General features: G+C 42.3%; 1 protein-coding gene across 10 annotated transcripts in view; it reads right to left on the reverse strand.

Moving 5' to 3' along the window:
- Positions 1-17471, reverse strand: part of ACACA (acetyl-CoA carboxylase alpha) — a 318070-nt gene that overhangs the window by 185298 nt on the left and 115301 nt on the right. For 9 of the 10 annotated variants that reach the window (XM_008271159.4, XM_008271164.4, XM_051824672.2 and 6 more), the window contains 5 exons: positions 14994-15103; positions 14193-14274; positions 11106-11204; positions 9670-9776; positions 5118-5228 (listed from right to left, as the gene is read on the reverse strand). In XM_008271159.4, coding sequence (XP_008269381.2) covers positions 5118-5228; positions 9670-9776; positions 11106-11204; positions 14193-14274; positions 14994-15103 — 509 coding nt within the window. Of the gene's footprint in view, positions 1-819; positions 2682-5117; positions 5229-9669; positions 9777-11105; positions 11205-14192; positions 14275-14993; positions 15104-17471 lie in introns of those variants that run through there. The other variant, XM_051824673.2, reaches the window with a different exon arrangement.

Genomic DNA, 17471 nt, shown 5'->3' on the forward strand with positions numbered 1-17471 from the left:
TGGATGGCAGATTTACCCTGATAAGCTTAGATATGGTTTTCTTTGTAGTTGTCCTGCTTGAGACTCACAGGGGTGCTATCAGACGAAGGAAATTCTTTGCACCTTATCTCTTCAAACATGACTTCTGTTCCATTCTTTCTTCAAACACTCCACTCTCTTTCCCTTGTCCTTTGAGACTTAAAGCACATGATGTTAGATCATTTTGCTGCATCTCATATGTCTTTTCTGCTGTCTTCTTTGTTTGGCTTTTGCTAAGTACTGAGTCCTCTCAAAATTCTGTGTCTTGCTTAGAACATCCACCTTTCATTTGCTCATGATGCTGTGCTTCAGCTGGGCAGTCCCTCTGGTCGTGCACTCAATGCGCATGTCACCAGGCGGTGGTGGTGGCTCGAGCCAGGGCTGAATGGTCTCAACTCGTGACTTGTGCTGACTGCTGGATGTTTAGGGAGCCTCAACTGGAATCACTCATCTCTATTTTATGAGGCCTCTTATCCTCCAGTAGGCTAGGCCAGGTTTCTTCAGCGTAGTGCTCCAGTGTGAACGCAGCAGTTTCAAGGTCTCTTAAGGCTTAGGCTCTAGAACTTACACACCACTTTGACCACATTCCAATGGTCTAGGCAAGCCACAAGGCCCGTTGAGATTCAAGGGGTGGGGAAAGACACGCCACCTCTTGATGGAAGGAACAGCAAAGTCACATTGCAAAGGGAATACATACAGGAATGGAAGGAGTTATTGCGGCCACCTCTGCAAACAATCTACTTATGGTGCACCCTCTGGCCGCAATAATTCACATACCTCCCACATGCAAAATAGACTCACCCCCTCCCAAGACCCCCAAAGTCTCATCCAATCATGGCATCAGGCTTGACGTCCATTTTCTCATCACTCATGTCCAGAAGTAAATGAGATTCCTTGGTGTAGCACCTCAGGCACAGTTTTTCTTGATCCAAAGACCTGGGAACTAAAAAGACAAATTATCTGCCCCAACACACTCAACATTTAATGAGGAGATTGGGAGATAACTGCTAAAGATACTCCTGTTCAAAGGAGAAGATGGAAGGTACACAGAGGTACTGGTTCCTAGCAATTCTAAAATCCAAATGGGTACAAGTTGTCAGGTGCCCTTACTCCATGGGCACAGAATTTTTCTTACAAAGGTCTGTTTCTGCTCCCTGAAAGTGGGTTCCTATCCATGGCATCCCTCTGCTCTTGGCTCTGCGTCTGGCCTACTGACTCTACTTTATGAGAAATTTCTCTTGCTCCTTCTTCTACTTTTTTTTAAAATGACTGATTTTACAGCTGAATAGCTTTCTCAGTCTGCTCATAAAAAGTTGAAGGTCTAAAGGCCTCTTTTCATTTTGAACTGCTTTTGTCCTTTTTAGTCTCTTTGATACATTCAAGTGTCTTGACAACTTTGTAGGTTTCCTATAAATAACATTGAGGTTCACTACTTACCCAAAAGCCACATCCATAACTCATATCTGCATAGACTTCTCTATACCTTGGACAGGTTAGGCTGCTGTGAGAGAACACCCTTAATATTCAAATATTCACAGATGCATATTTTTCTGGGTGACAGAGTAATCTACCAGATGTTACCTTAAAAGTTGCAAGCACTCTTGACTTGATTTTTACTCTGAGGCATATTTTATTTTGCAAATATTTTGCCAGTTGGAGAGAATGGGTGTGATAAATAGTTCTACTTTCAAACCCAGCAAGCTCTGGCCCTTACATTTCCTCTAAATTCTGCTTACAAAAATATGTTTTTTAGCTCATCTTTCCTTCACAGTTTCTTAGTATAAACAATTAGAAGCACTCAAAAGACAATTAACACTTTTTCTAAAGCTCTCCTTAACCAGATCCATGACTTTATTAGATGTATTATTTTCCAAGTTATTTCAGACAATATTTTTGCCAATTGTTCTACATTATAAAACCCACGGAATAGTGGGTTAGGCCACCACCTGTGACACCAGCATCCTATATGGGCATCAGTTAAGAGTCCCGGCTGCTCCACTGCCAGTTCAGTCGCCTGCTAATGGCCTGAGAAAAGTAGCAAAGGATAGCCCAAGTGGTTGGGCCCCTGCTACCCCGTGGGAGACCTAGAAGAAGCTCCTGGCTTCAGCCTGGCCTAGCCCTGGCTGTTGCAGCCAAGCAGATGGAATACTGCTCGCTCGCTCGCTCTCTCTCTCTCTGTAACTCTTTCACACAAATAAATAATCTTAAAAAAAAAAAAAAAAGACTTTTTTTTTTTTCAGACTCTAATAATTACATTGCTACTTTCTCAGCCTCCACTAATAGTTTGCTCTCCACTTCCTGACCCTTCACTAACACCCTCCTCCTTTTTTCTGGCCTCCACCTATGAGACAAGTTTCAAAGGCAGTACCATGTTTCACTTTTTTGTTATAGCAGAATCTTACCTTACATATCACTTTCTGTGTCAATTATCCTTTACATCTAATAAACTAGAAAAAGTGAACTGTGATAGCAACCACTTTTCTTATTTGCTCATGATTCTGTGGACCAACTTTTCAGTTGGGCTCAGTTCTTCGGCTGATGTTGCCTGAGTCATTCACACAGCTACAGGCATCTGACAGATGAACTGGAGTTGGTTACTCTAATGTGGTCTTACATGTCTCAGATCTGGAGCTGTCAGCTAGTAGGATTAGGGGGTCCCAGCAGGGACAGCTCAGCCCTGCTTGAAATGGTCTCTTTTTCCAGCAGGCTAGATGGGCTTAATTCCAAGAGGCAAGGACAGAAACTATAAGCCAACTTGAATTTAGGGCTTCAGAACTTGCACACCATTTATGCAATATTTCTCTTAGTCACTACACGTCACAAAGGCCAGCTGAAATTGATCAGGGTAGAAAAAATGACTCTACTTCTTGATGGGAGGAAAATCATACTGTACAGGGGAAAGTACAGAGATATCTCACTTTGCTCTTTTCTATACTTTTCATTTTGCCTCTTCATGCTTCAATCGGAATTTTCTTCTGACCTATCCTCTAGTTACTAATTCTCTTTTCAATTGCATCTAATATACTATTAAAATCTTATACTGACTTCTTAATTTTAGGAATTTTCAGTTCTAGAATTTTCATTGTTTCTTCTTTATGATTTTTAATTCTCAGTCAAATCTGTCACTCTTAAAAAAATTGTCACACTTGTCTTCAATTTCCGTGAATACATTAAACACAGTTAAAGTTCTTGTCTGATAGTTCATTATCTAAATCTTCTTTGAGTCTGTTTCTAATGACTTTTATTTTTCTTGGTTTTCAATCATATAATTTTTTACTCATGTTTCTTTTTAATTGGCTGCTTGATATGCCATGTGAAAAATTAGCAGAAATAACCTGAGGTCTGGATGTTATCTTTCCCTAGAGAAGATTTACATTTGATTATTGCAGGTAGCTAGAGACACTACTAATCCTATAGCATCTTGCTTGAATCAGAGGTTGAGGGTTTTGAAGCTGAGATTTAGCACCTGTTTAGACTGCTCTATTTCTAAGTCATTCTTCCTCCTATAGTAAAGTCCCTCACGATCCCAATCTATAATGTGGAAGGTTTCCCAGGGCATTCGTCCTCAGCAAGCCCTGATGTGTAAAGTGTGTCCTCTTAAATCTTGTTTAAACTGTTGGAAACTGGTCATCAGCTTTTCGGCTGCTTCTTCTTGAACTAGAAGACATCTCTATGGGAAAAAATGGCTTCAAATGCCAGACTCTCCTCTCTGGGTTTCTTTCTTGTAATTCTTCATCATCTTGGAAGGTCTCTAATGCATCAAAACAGACATTTTTTTAATCTGGTCCACTTTTCCTGGCTTCTTCTCAGTGGGAATACTAGTTTGAGTTATTTTTCTAACCATTATTGCAACTTTAGGACTTTCACATAAAACATCCTCCTAGTGTTCTAGACTTCAACTATTTGATTCCACAGTAAGTAGTTCTGAAATGTTACAGGAATTAACATTAATTAACATGCCTTTTCTGTAGATGACCCCATGAAGCATTGCTCTACCTATAAAATTAGAATTTAAAGAAACAATGGAAAGCAAAAGGCTGAGGTAATAGTCAATTTGTGACATTCAAAACTAGATAATGCAGTGAGACAACAGCTTTACAACTCCTTTATAGTACAGCAAGTTGTGGAAAACATAGCTCATAGAGGCTTTTCCCTTCGGCCCTTGAGAGTGAAGCAAGAAGTTTGCTGCTGAACGGTTGAGAGGAAGGGAGCAGCACATGCAAGGTGACTAGGAACACTGGGAAAAGACAATACAAGGTAGAAGATGTGGGAGAACCAAGAGGGAAGCTAGAGGAGTGAAAAGACCAAACTCTGTCCCAATTTTCCTCTTTCTGACTCATCTTTCACTGAGTGTTGGTAGGAGAAAAGGAAGTGACTCAAGAAAGTGAGCACAGTTCTGAGTGTAGGGCAAAACAGACTCCCCTCTCCTTTTTTGCTGCCTCTACAACAGGCCTACACAGTATGGCCACATCAACTTGGCTGCAAGGCAGAGGGTACAACAGACAGAGCTTCACAAAGAGCTTTCTTGAGCCACTCTCAGATATCATATACTATGGGACTGTCATAAGAGTTTCTGTGCCAGCCTGGCATAAGAAGTATCAGTGAGAGTGTGGACTGCTGGACCAGCAGGATACATGTATGTGACAAACGGTAGAAACTCAGAGGCTGATGAATTAAGAAAAAAAGCCAATCAGAAAGCCTGGTCCTGGCAACCCAAGAGCAACCAGATCCGTTATCATACCACCAGCCCATGTACTTTACCTACAATGTCAGCGGAACAGGGACACACACATGTAGAAAAACAATGATTATTCCTTGCCACTATGAGATACTAATGAGCCACATGCACCATCCAGGGAAGAGGAAAGAAACAGGGGACTTTAATATGAGAGAATAACTGTTTGAATTACCTAACTGAATAAAACTCAAGTTGAATTAGATATTTCATTGACTATTTTCCTCTGCCAATAAGCTAGTAGAGGATAGAAAGATTAGATTAAGAACAGAAAAAATTAAGTATTTCCTCGACATACAAATTATGTATGCATGTAGTTCTGATACACATGTTGGTTCCAACAAAAAAACAACTCATACTCTACCTGTCTGAAGAGGTTAGGGAAGTCATCTGCATTGTTGACTTTTCTGATTCCCTTCCCTCCTCCTCCTTCTGAGGCCTTGATCATCACTGGATATCCAACTTCTTCTGCTGCCTTCAAGAAGAAAGAGAAGGATGGAAGACAGAGTGCTATTGGCAGGGAAAGGGAAAACTGGCATTTTCTCTCTTTAGTGAGTCTACATGCAGTCAAATAAAACAATTCCCAGGATGTACTACTTGGTGAAAAAAAAAACAATAAAACAATACCTGCAGTATTAGGTTGACCCAATAGAAACTAACTTTTTAGTAAAAAAAAAAAAAATTTTGTAATTTCATGTGGTTCAATCCAAGATCATCTCAGACCAAAAAAAAATCAATTTTTGTATATGATTATGTATGTATTCATATACTCATATATTTAAATGTGAAGAAATGAAATCTAGACTATATACCAGTAATGATTTATACAGGGAAGATGGACATAATTTTCACTTTTTACAGTATGTATTTCTGTACTTTCGGAATTTCTCCCTGATACTAGACAGGTATTTGTGTATTAGTGATAATTTGGGGAAAAAAGACTTAATTATTATTATTATTTTTTTTTTACAGGCAGAGTGGACAGAGAGAGAGAGAGAGAGAGAGAGAGAGAGAAAGGTCTTCCTTTGCCGTTGGTTCACCCTCCAATGGCCACCGCGGCTAGCGCACTGTGGCCGGCGCACCGCGTTGATCCGATGGCAGGAGCCAGGTACTTCTCCTGGTCTCCCATGGGGTGCAGGGCCCAAGCACTTGGGCCATCCTCCACTGCCTTCCCTGGCCACAGCAGAGAGCTGGCCTGGAAGAGGAGCAACCGGGACAGAATCCGGTGCCCCGACCGGGACTAGAACCCGGTGTGCCGGTGCCGCAAGGCAGAGGATTAGCCTATTGAGCCGCAGCGCCGGCCAAGACTTAATTATTTCACTTAATATAAGTGGATGGTCTCAGCACAACTTCCAACCACATTTAAGTGAGATTCAACAAGTCAGAATTCTGAAACATCCAGAATTTTTTTCTTACTTTTGGATAAAATATAATAATAAGATCTCAATATATAAATAAAAGTAGTCAGAAAACTAAACTGCAGCAGCTACACTAAATGAAGTTTTTATATTTACAGTGTTACATAATGATCAGGGAATGATCCAAAAGTTGTTATGAAAATTAATTAAATATCGAACAGAATAAGGGGTTGGTTAAGTCAAGATTACCCTCTTACTATGTAGAACACTATGCTATTACTAGAAGGAATGAAGAAGCTTTTATATGCCATGATATGGAGGATACCCAAACTGTATTGTTAAGGTAAAAAGAAAATTGAGGGAAAGTTCACCAAAAATTTAAAACAACCAATTCATCTCTTTGTAAAAATGTTTCAGTCTTTTAAGTTTTTATCACACTTAAGAATCTTTAAAATCTGTCAGCAATAAAATGCCCCTTCAAATGTTTTTTAATGACTTATTCTATTTATTTGAAAGGTGCATGGAGAGACAAAGAGTTAGAAAAGAAGACATGGAGACAAAGGTATCTCCCATCTGACGGTTCATGCCCCAAATGGCCCTAACAGTCAGGGCTGGGCTACGCTGAAGCCAGGAGCCTGGAACTCCAAGCAGATCTCCCACATGGGTACAGGGGCTCAAGCACTTTGGCCACCTTCTATTGCTTTCCCAGATGCTTTAGCAGGGAGCTGGATCAGAAGCAGAGCAGCAGGGACTTGAACTGGCTCTCATATGGGATGCTGGTGTCACGGGCAGCAGCTAAGCCTACTGTACTCCAACATCACTCCCCACCTCTCAAATTTTAATTTGCGCCAGTACACTAGGGATAAAAAATTCTCACCCACAGTCCCATCTCTTCCAAAGCTCTCTTAACTCTGTAATTTTCTATGCTAAGATAAACAGAATTAGCATGATGAATTCAATCAATCAAGACAAATGACCAAAGAAATAGATAGCACAGGGGTGGGCATTTGCCAAGGCAGTGAAGACACCAGTTACAACAAACACATCCCACATCAGAGTTCCAGGGTTAGAGACTCAGCTCTGCTACCAAGCTCAGCTTCCTGCTAAATGCAGACCCTGGGAGACAGCAAGTGATGGCTCAAGTGATGGGATTCCTGATACCCTTGCAGGAGATCTGGATTTGCTTCCCGGCTCCCAGCATCAGTCCCAGCCTAGGCCTGGCTACTGAGAGCATTTGGGCAGTCAACCAACAGGTGGGAGCTCAGTATCTCTTTCTCCCTCCCTCCCTCCATCTCAAATAATTTTTTTTAAAATTCTTTAAAGAAAAAAATAATACAAATGAGGAAAAGACAATATAAAAAAAGGGCATCCCATGGAAATTCATTAAGAAATCAGATTACTGTGGCTGGTGCGGTTCTAGTCCTGGCTGCTCCTTTTCCGATCCAGTTCTCTACTATGGCTTGGGAAACAGTACAAGATGGCCCAAGCGCTTGGGCCCCCACACCAGCATGGGAGACCTGGAAAGAAGCTCTTGGCTCCTGGCTTCAGATCAGCCCAGCTCCTGCCATTGTGGCCATTTGGGGAATGAACCAGCAGATGGAAGACCTTTTTCTCTGTGTCTCCCTCTCACTGTCTGTAACTTTACCTCTCAAATAAAATAAAATATAAAAATATATATATATACACACATATATATAATGCAAATTCTAGTCACAAGTCAGTCATTAAAAATATTTTACAGAAGAATTATAATGCCATGAGGAAAATCCTTATATGTAATATCAGGCAAAAAGAAATCCTAGGATCATCAAACAATTTATACAATTTATATAGTAAGATCCTAATTGTATAAATATCATAATTATAATTATAGGAAACTTAATATATTATTATATGACCCCATTAATAAAAAATGGTAGAAGAAAATGTATGGATATATTAATGGACATTATCCATGGATGGTGGGTTTATGGGCAATTTTATCATCTCTGGCTTTCAAAATTTTCTATCAGAAAATTCAGTTTATAATTATAAATAAGACAGAAAGGAGTTTTAATTGATAAAATAGCAATTAGCTAGCTCCTTACAAAGAGCTTCTACTCTTTTGCAAATTATAGCAAACAGAATAAAACACTTTCAATTCAATTAGAAATACTAATTTTTCTTATTAAGGAGATTACAGGATGCTAAACTTGAAATGCAAACAACAGAACAAACCTCATTTCAACATTCACCATTCCTCTTGATTTTATAACATACAAGTCAAACTCCAACAGTGCATTTTTCTAAAATTGCCTCTTTCATCAGAAGCGTAACTGAGGGGCCAGCGCCGTGGCGCAGGTTAATCCTCCACCTGCAGCGCCGGCATTCCATATGGGCACTGGTTCTAGTCCCGGTTGCTCCTCTTCCAGTCCAGCTCTCTGCTGTGACCTGGGAAAGCAGTGGAGGATGGCCCAACTTCTTGGGCCCCTGCACCCGCATGGGAGACCGGGAAGAGGCACCTGGCTCCTGGCTTCAGATCAGCACAGCGCCGGCCGTAGCGGCCATTTGGGGGGTGAACCAACGGAGAGAAGACCTTTCTCTCTCTGTTTCCCTCTCACTGTCTGTAACTTTGCCTCTCAAAAAAATAAATAAAATCTTAAAAAAGAAAAAAAGAACATAGTTTAGTGGGAATATAAGCAAGGATTATAAATAATAACCAAATTAAAAGATGACTATTTTACTCATATAGTAAATTAAAAAAAAAAAAGAAGCATAACTGATACTTCCAACAAGTTAAAAAGTGAAAGAAGAAACTGGCAAGCACTGTAAAGAAAGAAAAGGTAGTACTAGGTAAAGAAACTCTATTTTCCCAGGTTCACACTTCCACAGGGACGGACATTAATCAGACTAACACTTCAGGCACCCTTGGCTCACTCCCTCACCCCTCTACAAGGGAAAGAAAAAACTAGGTGACTGGTCAATTTGGATGAGCCCCCACAAGCTCAGCTTCCCCTTTGGGATCAGCCCACTGCACAGCACATATGCTCTCTGCCAGCTCCTGGTCATACCGCAAGCTGAACGGTGAGGGTTCTGCCTCGGTAGCGCTCAGTACCCAGTGAGGGAGCCTGTTGAACTCCAGCACTCAGTTTACAGATCTGATTGCTGCTGTTAATTTGAATTACTTTTCCCAAAATTTATTTTTGTGATGAAGCAGGCACTGGCATCTCCATCTGCCTAGTTTCTTGGTTCTTTGCTTAAGCAAGGGGAAGAATGTGTTGTTTGTTGGCTCCTTGTATATACGAGAGGTGGCCGAAGGGGAAAATCAGCACCTTCTTAAAGCCACGATTTAATCACTGAAGGAATGTCCCATCCAGATAAGCAGCTTACTTCAAAATGAACTCAAAATAGTTGAAATTTAAAGCCACTTCCTCCCTCTCTACTTTATAAACTATACCTGCTCATCTTAGAACCCTCATGCCATCATGGGTATTTATCATGAGCCAGGCTCCAAATCCCCGTATTTGTGACTTGAATTGGTCATTTGAAAGGCATCACTCCCTGGAGTTAGCAACCTACCTTTAGCCCATCATCCACATCCTTCACATAACCTTTTTCATACAGTTCCTGGGGAACATTTAAGATACGTTTTGAAAAATCATTTTCTTGCCAGTTCACACGAAGACCTGCAATAAATAACAGTGACTTAAGAGCAGCTACAAGAGCTTTAGCTTCTGTCAACTTTCCACCGTGCCTCCATGAAAATGCTGTCATGTTCATCCAAAATTGAGGGCAGATGGGAGAAAAAACAGATGCCATAATATCCTGATCAGTCCTTGGGGTTAACAGTATTTAGCTATGGCAAGAGCCAGCAACGTGGGTTCTTAGGCTGGAAAAAGTCAGGAGAGCTAATAGGGAGCAACTTAAACAAATGCAAGGACATACAAGACCAAAAAGGCACAGCAGACTTTTACAGCAACTCAGCAGACAAAAATATCTTCAATTTGTGTGTTCAGGCCTGCTCCGAGGCCAGGGGTCTGAGAAATAATTCAATCTTTACGAGCCTTTGGAAATGGAAATGGCGCTTTTATTGGCCTCAGCAGAGTCATGATTCCATGCTCCCTGAACGTCCCTGTTCTAGGCCACAAGGGGAACACTACAGCCTCTCTATTCAGAAAAGAACAAATTCAACCTCTTATTTTAAACTATTCGACCCGGCAGGTCTGGAGAGGATATTGCAATTTCCCTAGAGAGCCAGAGTAACAAGGGTTCAAATCTGTTCAGCCTCAAGACAACAGTCATTCCCATTTAAAAGAGGCTTTAGTACTCATGTATGTCTGCTCCCAGGGCTTGTGTAGTAAAAAAAGGGATGTTCATATTGTTATAAGCTATAATAATTCACATGGAACTCTTTAAGGGATTTGTCAAGAATAAATCATTTATCGAAAATCTTTATCCCTCCACATGCCTTCTTCTCTACATCAAGGGCAGCAGAGGTTGAATGGGATTAAACAGGCAAAGCAAATCAGCAGTAGACAGTGGGCTGACATCAAGAAAACACTGGCAGGGATCGTCTGTATACACTGTTGTTGGAGGGTTTTTTAGTGATCCAAGCTATGGCCATGCAGGTGGAAAGGCCCAATTCCACCTAGGACATCTCTAGCTAGGGAAGATTCTAGGCTGTCAGTATATCTGAACCCACAGAAAATTCTGTGTTTCCCCAGAGTTTCTCCAAATTAAGTGTCAAGATCATTTCAGATCACAGTTTAACACATGTGTTCCTGGTACTAAATTTTTATTCCTAGGCTATCAAAACCACAGGTTTGTTAAGCCAGGAGACTAAAAACCACAGGTGTGTTAAGCCAGGAGACACAAGGCACCATTAATCAACCATGATTCTACTTCCAGTCAAGCAGCCCAGTACATTTTAAACAAACTTAAGGCCCAAGCCTTAGTTTCAAATATCCCACTGAGCCTTTCTGCACTTTAGGATACAAAAGAAAAATAGTTCTTACCACTGCCACTCCAGGGAAGAGTTGGGATTCCTGCAGTTTGAGCCACTATGGAAGATGCAATCTTATCCCCCAAAGCCCACATGGCCTGGCTTGGAGGACCTAAAAACAAAACAGGAAAAGAACACTGATTATCACTTCTTTTTTGACACATTTTTCCTTGTATTATAATTATTTTTGTAGCTGTCTTGTCCCCACGTCTCCCCATTCCATCACATATTGTGGAGATCACAAACTGTTTTGATTCATCATTTTATCCTTGAAAGAATTTAATGGAGTAAGTTTTCTTGAACACAGTGAAAGCAACTATATTTAGGCATGCGCTAAATTAAGTTCTTGACAAATTTCAATATAAGTTTATAATGCTTCATGATCCACCTTTACCAGATTAACTAAATCTTTTTTTTTTTTTTTAACCAATATCCTGAAATAAAGATAGTGAAGTTTTGGAGTTGAAGTCTGAAATATACCTCCTTGGTATCAAGAGGAACCTAAATAGGAGGCTTATTTTTATTTATTTATTTTATTTTAAAGGCAGAGTTACAGAGGGAGAGAAGGCGAGAGAGAGATCTTTCATTGCAACAGCCAGGCTGAAGCCAGGAGCTTCTTCTGGGTTTCCCATGTGAGTGACAAGGGGCCAAGCACTTGGGCCATCCTTTGCTGCTTTCCCAGGCACATTAACAGGGAGCCTGACTGGAAGTGGAACAGCTTTTGGCTTGAACCAGAGCCCAAATGGGATGGCAACATTGCAGGCAGCAGTTTAACCCATTATGCCACAATGCTAACCCTGAGACTTATCCTCAGTGAGATTTACAAAGCACATCATCACTGGGGAAGTCTCTGAGAAAGAGAGAACACTTTGAGCCATATAACCTCTATTTTTCTCTGTGCCATAAGGAGACCGAAACACCAGAAATCCCTACCCACAGGATACCTGCTAAAAGGTTAAATGGGAATATGCTGATTTTTTTTTTTTTTTTTTTGACAGGCAGAGTGGACAGTGAGAGAGAGACAGAGAGAAAGGTCTTCCTTTTTTTGCCATTGGTTCACCCTCCAATGGCCGCTGCGGCCGGCGCGCTACGGCCGGCGCATTGCGCTGATCCGATGGCAGGAGCCAGGTGCTTCTCCTGGTCTCCCATGGGCTGCAGGGCCCAAGCACTTGGGCCATCCTCCACTGCACTCCCTGGCCACAGCAGAGAGCTGGCCTGGAAGAGGGGCAACCGGGACAGAATCCGGCGCCCCAACCGGGACTAGAACCCGGTGTGCCGGCACCGCAAGGTGGAAGATTAGCTAGTGAGCCACAGCGCTGGCCATGCTGATTCATATTTAAGGGCACACTGCCAAGGTATCCTGAGAACTCAGTTGTCTTCACAATCTGCAGCAGGTCCTTCCACCATGTTTTCTCAGGGTTAATGGTAAAGGTTTAAAAGGCCAGTTTCAGAGGCTGGCGCTGTGGCACAGCAGGTGAATGCCCTGGCCTGGAGTGCCGGCATCCCATACAGGTACCGGTTCTAGTCTCAGCTGCTCCACTTCCGATTGAGAACTCTGCTATGGCCTGGGAAAGCAGTAGAAGATGGCCCAACTCCTTGGGCCCGTGCACCCACGAGGGAGACCAGGGGGAAGCTCCTGGCTTCGGATCGGCGCAGCTCCAGCTGTTGCAGCCAATTCGGGAGTGAACTATCAGATGGAGGACTTCTCTCTCTCTCTCTCTCTGCCTCTGCCTCTCCTCTCTCTGTGTAACTCTTTCAAATAAAAATAAATAAATCTTTAAAAAAAAATAAAAGGCCAGTTTCAGAAACAAAACCATTGTCAGTATCTCAGGGACAAAGTACAAAGGAAACACAATGGGCCGGCGCTGCGGCTCACTAGGCTAATCCTCTGCCTTGCGGCGCTGGCACACCGGGTTCTAGTCCCGGTCGGGGCACCGGATTCTGTCCCAGTTGCCCCTCTTCCAGACCAGCTCTCTGCTGTGGCCAGGGAGTGCAGTGGAGGATGGCCCAAGTGCTTGGGCCCTGCAGCCCATGGGAGACCAGGAGAAGCACCTGGCTCCTGCCATCGGATCAGCGCGGTGCGCCGGCTGCAGCGCGCTGGCCGCGGCGGCCATTGGAGGGTGAACCAATGGCAAAATAAGGAAGACCTTTCTCTCTGTCTCTCTCACTGTCCACTCTGCCTGTCAAAAAAAAAATAAAAATAAAAAAAATAAAAAAAAAAAAAAGGAAACACAATGAAGTAAGATATGCAGTGTAGCAGAAATGAAGCACAATGGCCAGCATTGTGGCACAGCAGGTTAAGCTACCACCTGTGACATCAGCATGCTGCATCAGAGCCCTGCTTTGGAGCCCCAGCTGCTCCACCTCCAATGAAGCTGCTGCCTGGGAAAGGAGCAGCAGATGCTCAAGTACTTGGGCCCCTGCCACCCACATGGTAGACCCATATGGAGTTCCAGGCTCCTGGCTTCAGCCTGGCCCACGTTAGGCCATTGTAGTCATTTGGAGAGTAAACTAGTGGATAGAAAATCTCTTTGTCTCTGTCGCTCCCTTTCTGTCATTATGCATTTCAAATAAATAAAATAAATCTTAAAAAAAAAAAAAAAAAAAAAAAGAGGAGCCAGTGCTGTGGTATAGTGAGCTAAGCCTCCGCCTTCAGCACCAGCATCCCATATGGGCGCCAGTTCATGTCCCAGCTGCTCCTCTTCCAATCTAGCTCTCTGCTTACGCCTGGGAAAGGAGTAGAAGACGGCCCAGGTACTTGGGGCCCTGAACCCACATGGGAGACACAGAAGCTCCTGGCTCCTGGCTGCAGATCACCTCAGCTCCTGCGGCAGTTGTAGCCTTTTGGGGAGTGAATTAGAAGATGGAAGATCTTTCTCTCTCTGTCTGTAACTCTACCTCTCAAATAAATAAATAAATCTTAAAAAAAAAAAAAAAAACACAGAGAAAAAAGAAGTAACAAGCCTACTCTGAGAGCTGCTGAGAAAAAAAGCCCAGTATATATTAAACAGAGAAGAAAAAAAATCAAACTATACAGTGGAACATGAACAATTTGACAAAAAAATTACAAAGACAAGAAGAGTATACTGGAAAGGTTTACCCATGAAGGCGATGCCATTTTTCAAGAGAAGTTCTGGGAGCTTGGGATTCTCAGAAGCATGACCCCAGCCAGCCCACACTGCCTGCGAGAGAACACAGTATGATTCATTCCCATATTTCATGCCAAAAGAACCACAAACCGTATGGGTCTGCACCAAGGCTGGCCGTACTTCATGAGGTACAACAGTCCCACAGCAACACAGTGCTTAATTCAGCTCCTATGCTTGACTGTTGACAAACTTTTTTACAGAAAAATAAGCAGTCCCTTGGGACAAATCTCTGAAGAGGTCAAGACCAAGTTGAAATCGCTATTAAGATCCTGTTAGTGAAGTAACTGCTTTGCAGCCTTTTAGCTACACTCTACAGACCCTTCTCTGGAAGTACTGGCACCCACCAGAGAATCACTTATTTGGCCACCTAATTCCACCTTTCTACCTACTGGTTACAGTGCCATATAAGTCTAGAGCTTTTCCCTCTCAAGGCTTTAAATTTCCCAATACAATGTGATAAGGAAACAATCCACTTATCTAAAACTCCACCACATTCTTATCTAAGAATATTTCACAGAAGATAGGTAAACTTTAACTTGCCTGGCTGAAAGGTAAGGTGAATAGAATAAATAATCTCTAAAAGACCCTTCCAAGATCTTCCGTTTACATTACTTTCATTTCTACTCATGACATTCTAGCTTTCCTTTCCTGTTTTAATTATTCCATAGAAAGGCATTTCAGAAATTCCCAAAAAGTTGCTTCCTTGGATATCAGCTGAAAGTGGTTTTAAAGGATACACTGGCATCTCTTACTTGTACTGGGATCCTTTTCGCGATATCAAGAATTAATTCCACATTAGCATAGTTGTTGTTGTTCGGGCCTCCAGGCACTGGCACGTAGTGATCTGCCATCTTAATGTATTCTGAAAATGCAAGCACATTAACAGAGAACACAGGTTTTCAGAAATACAATGGCATAACAAAACTATGGAACAGACAGGGACCATCATACAACTACAGACCTAACAGCATTAAAAGGAAAATCTCCAGGACCATTTAGTTGGAAGCTCTGAGTTTAAGTCCCATAAATAAAGAAGCTTTTTATGCAAACATAGCAGATTGCAAACAGTTCACCATGTAACCTTTCTGAAAGGTCTTCAGGACCTCTATACCAATGTTGTCATCCTTTGTAGTTAATGGCCCAAGTACTCTATTCTGAGAAAAAGTTCTAGCCCTGACATCCTCTACCTTTAGCTTGTACCAGAACCTGAGAAAGCCGTTTTCCTGGTGTGGTGATAGGCAAAATAGGGAAACACAGTAGAGCCTGCAGGGTTAGCACAGTGGCTAAACTAGAAAGATTAGTTATAGGAGTCTAATTAAAGCCTGAAAATGCTTTATCTGGAATGTAGGTTAACACTCATTTGAAAGAAATTTTACAATAACAGTTACCTTACATTAATTTTGTTTTATTTTTTAAAAACTATGATCAGGGGCCAGCACTGTGGTATAGTGGGTAAAGCTACCACCTGCGGTGCCAGCATCCCATACGGGCACCAGTTTGAGTCCTGGCTGCTCCACTTCCGATTCAGCACCCTGCTAATGCACCTGGGAAGGCCGAGGAAGATGGCCCAAGTTCTTGGGCCCCTGCACCCACATAGGAGACTGGGAATAAGCTCCTGGCTTCTGATCGGCCCAGCTCTGGCTGTTGTGGCCATTTGAGGAGTAAACCAACAGATAGAAGACCTTCTTTCTGTCTCTCTCTCTAAATCTGCCTTAAAAATAAATAAAAAAATAAATCTTTAAAATGCTGATCAACATGTAATATGTATATATTTTTATGGGGTACAGTATAATTTTTTTTAAAACTTATTTATTTATTTGAAAACAGATATAGAGAGGGAGAGGTGGAGACAGAGAAGTCTTCCATCCACTGGTTCACTCCCCAAATGGCTATAACGGCCGGAACTGGGTCAATCCAAAGCCAGGAGCCAGGAGCTTCTATCGGGGCTCCCATGTGGGTGCAGAGGCGCAAGCTCTTGGGCTGTCCTCTACTGCTTTCCCAGGCCATAGCAGAAAGCTGGATCAGAAGAGGAGCAGCTGGGGCTAGAATTGGCGCCCATATGGGATGCTGGCGCTGCAGATGGAGGATTAACCTATTGTGCCACAGCACCAGTCCCTAAACAGACTTTTTAAAAAATTTCCACACATCTTATATTTTTTGCTTAGTATTCTCTTTCAAACATGTCACCTGATACCTCTCTCTTCTGGCAAGAACAATTGTAGCAGAGGAGCTACCACAGGCAAGGATTGCAATGAACACTTTATTACACATTATGCCACTCTTGGGAATCCTATTCATGACAGGTATTTTTAGTGGTCTAGTTTATAGGAAATTACGGCTTAAAGTAGTTGAGCAACTTGCTCAAAGTTAATCTCCACCACATTTATTAATATTTTTGTGCCTTGTTCTTAACCTCAAAAGATTTTAAGTCTTTATATAAAAAATTCCACTGAAAAAGAAAGGCCCACAGGGGCCAGTGCTGTGGCACAGCGAGTAAAGCCACCATCTACAGTGCCAGCATCCCTTGTGGGTGCCGGTTCAAGTCCAGGCTGCTCCAATTCTGATCCAACTCTCTGCTATGGGCTGGGAAAGCAGCAGAAGATGGCCCAAGTCATTGGGCCCCTCACCCTCTTGGGAAGACCTGGAGGAAGCTCCTGGCTCCTGGCTTCAGATCAGCCCACCTCTGGCCATTGCAGTCATTTGGGGAGTAAACCAGCAGATGCAAGACTACTCTCTCTCTCTCTGCCTCTGCCCCTCTGTAACTCTGCCTTTCAAACAAATAAATAAAACTTAAAAATAATAAAAAATAAAAAAAAAGGTCCACAACAGCAGGAATTGAGTCAGGCTACAGCTATGAGCCTGGAACTCAATCTGGGTTTCCGAAAAGGGTGGCAGGAACTCAAGTACTGGAGCCATTACCTGCATCCCAGTGTGTGCGTTAGTAGGACACTGGAAGCAGAGTTAAGTTACCTCAACTCTTCACATGCCCACACAAGTCTACTAAGGTACTGCTGCTGTCAACTAGACAGTTCTACACCAGTAAATCTTCTAATGCCATGATTTTAGACAGTACGGAAAAAAGCTCTTGGAAGCAGAAAAGAAAGTTTTCATCTAGTTTACAGTTTGTATCTCTCCATCAATTCCTAGTTCCCAGAGTCCCTATGACAACCAGCAGACACTATTTATGAGTATATTTGCAAACAAACAACAAAAATCCCCTTAATAAAAGA

This window comes from Oryctolagus cuniculus, chromosome 17, assembly GCF_964237555.1.
Source record: "Oryctolagus cuniculus chromosome 17, mOryCun1.1, whole genome shotgun sequence".
In the NCBI taxonomy this organism is placed as follows: domain Eukaryota; kingdom Metazoa; phylum Chordata; class Mammalia; order Lagomorpha; family Leporidae; genus Oryctolagus; species Oryctolagus cuniculus.